The sequence below is a fragment of the Hyperoodon ampullatus genome (assembly GCF_949752795.1).
Source record: "Hyperoodon ampullatus genome assembly, chromosome: X".
NCBI lineage: Eukaryota > Metazoa > Chordata > Mammalia > Artiodactyla > Ziphiidae > Hyperoodon > Hyperoodon ampullatus.
The window spans coordinates 60,430,940-60,437,058 of record NC_136913.1 but is presented as its reverse complement, the minus strand read 5'-3'; the positions used below and the strand labels follow the sequence as shown (position 1 = coordinate 60,437,058).

Sequence of the window (6,119 nt, the reverse complement as noted above, 5' to 3'; positions counted from 1 at the left end):
TTGATTGGTGATACCAGCAATCCACATAGTTACCTACCTCAGAAACCTAGGAGTCATTTTATCTATTTTCTCTCTCTCCCATCAAATAGTAATAATAGCTAATAGTTACTGAGGACTTACTATTTGCACATATTTTATTTCATTGAATTCTCACAAAAGCCCCAGGGGTAGCTTTTAGTCTTATTTCCATTTTACAGAGGAGGAAAACTTGTTGGATAACATGCTCAAGGTTATACATCTAGGAAGCAATGATCTAAACCCAGGCAGCCTAAGTCCATAGCTCACACATTTAAGCCCTACACTATACTACCACCATATCTATCAGATACAACTCCTATCTATTTTATTTCCTCAGTCTCAGCCTTCTCTCCTCCCTTTTCTCCATTCCCACCACCATCATCTGATTCCAAGTACTACTGTATCAATAGATACTCATAATTGGTCACACTCAACTCAGATACATCTTCCATGCTGCCTCCAAAATAATCCTTCTAAAACACAAATCTGATCATGCCTCTGTGTGTGTGTGTGTGTGTGTGTGTGTGTGTGTGTGTGTGTTGAAGATCCTTCAGTGGCTTCTTATTGTCTACATTATAAAACCAAAGATCCTTTGCTTAATATAGAAGGATCATCCTCATCTGCCCATCCCCAGCCAGGCTACTTCTCTAAGCACTTCCACTACACAACCTGAATTGGTGATAATTGCCTAAAAATATCATGCTGTTTCTTATCTGGATGACTTTAAATATGCTATTCCCTCTGCAAGAAATTACCTTTCCCCATTTCCATTCCTGTTTGTCTTTTCATGTCTGTCAAACTCAGATGTTTCCTCCTCCAGGAAGCCTTCCTTAATTCCTCCAGTTACTCATGTCCTATGTGCTGCTTGGAATATTCACTTATTTTGTATTTGTCACATTATATTAGTTTATTTACTCATCTCCTTTTCTAAAACATTAACTCCTTGAGGGCGGGGACTCTCTTATTGAACTCTAGGTCTTAGTGTTTAGCATGGTGCCTGACGCGTAAGTAGTTGCTTAGGAGATATCACTTAAATTGAATTAAATAACTTAACTGTGAAATTATAGGGCCTTGTACTCCGTTGAAAGAATTTCAGGTATCAATGATATGGGAAATTTTTTTTTTTGAGCAGAAGAGGGCTGGTGCAAGGAGGAGAAAGGATGACCTAAAATCACCACCTTTACTGTGGGCACTACCCTCTTCCTGTGGGCCATGTGTAAATTAGTCATACAAATATTAGTATTTCTATAGATATTCTCATGTAGACACATATTCTATCTCCATCATGGGCTGTAAGCAACCTCAGAGCAGCGCCAAATTTGGACTTCGCAGAGTAGCGATAGCAGGTGTTGAAATAAATGCCCTCAGTTTGCTGAGAAATGTAATATCCGAGTACACCTGAAATTAGCTTTTATGTGGCAACAAGTGGAGGGTGAAGATATGCCCCAATTTTCCTGAAAAGTGAGAATGAGAAATCATCTTTGTATACCCCATCCTCGCTGCTTTCCTGGCACCATAAGTAGCGCTCACTGAGTGCTCAATTGTGTGTGAAACGAATTGAAACTACTAGTGGCACAAGTGGCCGGGCTGCGTTTTAGGTTCTTAGTACCATTGTTGAAACCCCACCGTCGGGAAACCACCCTTCTATTTTCGCGCAAAACCAGGACTTATTCAGGTCACGGGGCTTCGGCCTATCACTGTACGATCCTAGCTTGCGGGGCAGTGCCCACTGCTGATTGATGCACAGTATAAGACAATTTCTTGGCTTGAAGAGCAGCGATTGGCGGATCTCCCCTGTAGTGCTTCCTAGGATACTGGGGGTGCGTATTGGAGACGCAGGTTCCGGGGCGGCCACAAACACTGCCCGGAAGTCTGAATGACGCCTCCTCGGTACAGGACTTCCAGCCGTCCGCTTCGCCGCTATTCAGGGTGCCGGGCCCCGGGCCGCGGCGGCGGGCGCGTGCGTGCGTGCGTGCGTGGGCGCGCGTGCGCGGCGCCGCAGTCTGTGGGTTGGCTGGTTATTTTGCAAGCGGGAGGGGCCGTGCGCGCTCCTGCCTTCGGCTTCTGTCCCCCATCCCCCCTTCCCCGGTCCCGGTCTCTCCTTCGGAAAGATGTCGGACACGGCAGTAGCTGACACTCGGCGCCTTAACTCGAAGCCGCAGGACCTGACCGACGCTTACGGGCCGCCAAGTAACTTCCTGGAGATCGACATCTTTAACCCACAGACGGTGGGCGTGGGCCGCGCGCGCTTCACCACCTATGAGGTTCGCATGCGGGTGAGTCACGGGGTGAGGGAGACAGCTGAGGGAGGACCGGGCGGCTGGGCGGGGAGGGCGGGGGTGGGCGGGGGGTGAGGCTGCCATAGGGACGGCCAACGGTGGAAAAGACGCTGGAGGGGTCATTTGGGGGTTAGGGGCTTAATAGGTTTGCAGAGAGGTCTGCCCACTCGGTTGTGGCCCAAGGATACAGAAAACTCCTGAGGGGGGACATCGGACCGGCGTGAGGGAAAACAAGTACCCATGAGCAAGAAGTGAAGCATGGCTGGAGACGGTGGGGAAGGATGGAGAGGATTAGAGTGAGGAATCCCAGGAAATAGGAATCAGGACTGTAGCGACAGAAGGAGGGAAGGAGGAGTGGAAGAGGGCCGGGGGATGGAGAGCCAAGGCGACATGCTGCGGGGTCCCATAACTAAACTAGGTTGTGGGAAGTCAGTCTGAAGAAGGGGGACAGGAAGGCCCAGAGGAGCTTCTTCTTAATGAGGTCTCCGTGGATGATGGAGTTGAGCAAAGCCTAGATTAAAGGGAAGAGAGATTCCAGGAATGGGAGACAGGACAGTGGGCTTGGTGGAGCAGAAATAAGAAGGGGAGTCTCCTTGAGACTGAGTGCTTCCCAGACTTGTGTAGAATTAACATCTGAAGGAGAGAAGTGTTTAACGCTTAAGTTTTCTCAGGTACTACATGCTCACCGGAAAACCTGACCTTGCCCTCGGATTGGCGGATTGTCAGTCGCTGCCCTCATCCTGGGCTGACCCTTTAGATCTGAAGTATCCAGAATATTTATTTCAATATTTACTGGCTCTCATTTGGCATTTCTGTATATGAATGGCCATTTGCCCTTTCTGCCCTAGATTAACCTTTTGGATTCATTATATTAGTCCCTAGTCTGTAGTTAACTTTAATATATGACATTTCAGGACTGCCCCAGGAGTGGTTTCTTCCAGTGTGCATTACAGAGGACTTTATTCTCTAGTTCTTAGTCCACGATGCAAGGATGGAATGTGCAGAGTACATGGTTTGCAGTTTCTTTGGCCCCATTGAAGTGGTTACAGGCAAAAAAGTTTGAGAGCCATTTCCTAATTTTCCTTATGTTTTCTTCTCAGACTAGAGGGCCAGAATATTCTCTATGGACAGCATGCTGCTCAAACAGCATTTGAAGACCTAAAAGAGTGTATGTGCTTTTATTTTTGAATGAATGAATTGAATGAGAGAGTGTGCTCTCCCACCTGGGCTTTGAAACCTAATTAAGAAGCAATGATCTCCAAATTCCAAGTTTGGCAAAGTCCAAACTGCAGAAAGAAGTGCAAATAGAAAAAAAAAAATGAGAAAAACTTGTCTATATAAGAACTGTTTGAAATCATCTCTTTGGGGAAGAATGGACGTTAGAGCCCTCAAAATATGATAAAAGCTGGGAACTGTTAATGGCAGAGAACTTAATTACCTGAGGAATCCTGGGCATAACTTGTTCAGTGTAAGAACTCTCTGCTGTGGGGTTTTGGAGACATTGTCTTGATGTATTACCCAAGAGCTGTAGGGATTATGAATGGAATTGTTCTCTACTTCAGGCATTCTAATAAAACAGAAACTGTTCATCTAGTGCCTACTGTGTGCCAGGCACTGAACTAGGCTTTAGTTTCTAAATCCTTACAAAAACACCATTTTACAGATAGAAAACTGAGGAGGAACGCAGTTTAAGTAATTTCCCCAAGTACACATAGCTAATAAGTGTCAGGGTTGAGATTTGAACCCAGGTCCGTCTGACTCCAAAGCCCACCATACTCTTTCCACTACACTTTAGTCTCTTCGGCAATACTTAGTTGCAAAACTTCAGTGTGCAAGTTTTTTTTTTTTACCCACTAAGATTTTCATCAGTCTTTTCCACAGTTACTGATTGTATAGTGATTGATGATAGGGTTGATGGCAGTTCCTAATTCTGTGGGTTTGAGTTAATTTGTATTTATGTTAATTTTGTATGGCCATATAGGCTTTTAATATTTTTGTTGAACTCTGTTTTGGGGAAAATTGGTGAAATCCTTTGGTTTGAAATTGCTAATTTAAGTGACTGATCACGGTAGGCATTATAGGGAGCATGAGACTCAAGAGAATGGGCTTTGGGAATTAAGCATTGTGTATGGTAGAAGCAGATGGCACTGACTTGTTTCTTTGTATAACAGCTCAGGGAAGGAATACTCACCCCAAGAAATAAGGAGTCTGGAGAGGTATTCTGGTGGCTTAACAAGATATGTATGGAACTTTTCAAATGTCAGTTGTCCTGTGGACTTGAACTTTGCTTCTTTCTCTCCTTTCCCTTGATTTTGTGTTGATCAGAGCCAAAGGACTCTATATGCTGTACTACACAGTCGTGTCTCCCTCATATAATTTGTAGGTTGGAGCTGAGAGAGTATCCTAGTACATAGTATCCCCTTCCATAGATGGCTAGGTGCTGAGATGAAAGGCCATTACTGTCACCATCCTGTGGGGGTGGGGAAAGAATAGCATTTTTGTAAGCCAAAGGAGGAAGTTCACAAAATGGCAGTGGGTGGTTTCGCTGTGTCTTGGAAGAATCTACTCAGCACTTTTTTGCTTTTCTTAGATCCTTCTGTTGGCTTCTGTAAAGGCCTACTGGTTAAGGTTCTACTGTTTGGGGATCACAGTATTTGTAATGAACTCTGGTGGAAACCTGGAATCTCATGATACTGAAGGGCTTTTTTTCTTGAATGATTATTTTTACTCTCAGCTTTATTGAGATTTAATTGACAGATAACTTTGTGTAGGTTTGAGGTATAGAATGTGATTATTTGATACACATATATATTTTGTGCAGGATTCTGAGAATGTTCTCTATAATGGCTTATTGTGAATAAGTAATACATGCACATGGTACAAAATTCAAAAGGTATAAAAATGATATACTAGGGCTTCCCTGGTGGCGCAGTGGTTGAGAGTCCGCCTGCCAATGCAGGGGACATGGGTTCGTGCCCCGGTCCGGGAAGATCCCACGTGCCGCGGAGCGGCTGGGCCCGTGAGCCATGGCCTCTGAGCCTGCGCGTCCGGAGCCTGTGCTCCGCAGCGGGAGAGGCCACAGCAGTGAGAGGCCCACATAACGCAAAAAAAAAAAAAAAAAAAAAAATGATATACTATAGTTATTGAAAAAAATCTGTGTATAAGTGGACCCATGCGGTTCAAACCCGTGTTGTTCCGGTGTCAACTGTACTGTAAAAATGAAGTCTCCCTCTCTCCCTCTGCCTTCCAGAGGTTCCCCTTTCTGAAGAAACTGCTGTTTCCATTTTCTTATTTATTATTCTAAAAAATAGTTTAGGTAATATTACTTTACGTATATCTCACTCCACTTCAACCCATTGACATTCCTGGGACCTTGATCCTGAGTAGAGTTGTAACTAATGTAAGTTGGCCAGTTATTTGGCTTTTGATACCCTATACCTAGAGCTAGATCCTGAAAAGACAGTTTCCAGACTTGAGGACTACAAAGCATGACATAGTGAGGAATGTGTGAAGCTCTAGCGTAGCTCCAATGCTCTTTACCTGCTCTGAGTTAGCCGTGGAGAAAGGAGAGAAACTAGCTCCTTTTTTTCCATCTACTGATTTGAATTGACTGGTGGGAAATATGGTCAGTATTAATACATTTGTTGGCCATTTCTACTTAGAACTTGTAGATAGGAGTGAGGATCAGGGCTTTTTGTTTGTCGGAGGTTCCTGTTGCCATTGGAGCCTTGGGAAAATTCTCAGTGATTAAGATGTGGGAATAAGCCGATTTATATCAGGGAGCAAGCCACGTTAAGCCAACTTAATGTGAGTGCTATTTCT

At 44.5% G+C, this 6,119-nt stretch overlaps 1 protein-coding gene across 2 annotated transcripts in view; it reads left to right on the top strand.

Moving 5' to 3' along the window:
* Positions 1 to 2,129: 2,129 nt before the first annotated feature.
* Positions 2,130 to 6,119, top strand: part of SNX12 (sorting nexin 12) — a gene marked incomplete at both ends in the record, with an annotated part of 50,110 nt that continues 46,120 nt past the window's right edge. The window contains one exon of one of the 2 annotated variants that reach the window (XM_079727946.1): positions 2,130 to 2,294. In XM_079727946.1, the coding sequence (XP_079584072.1) occupies positions 2,130 to 2,294 (165 nt within the window). The remainder of the gene's footprint in view (positions 2,295 to 6,119) is intronic. The other variant, XM_079727947.1, reaches the window with a different exon arrangement.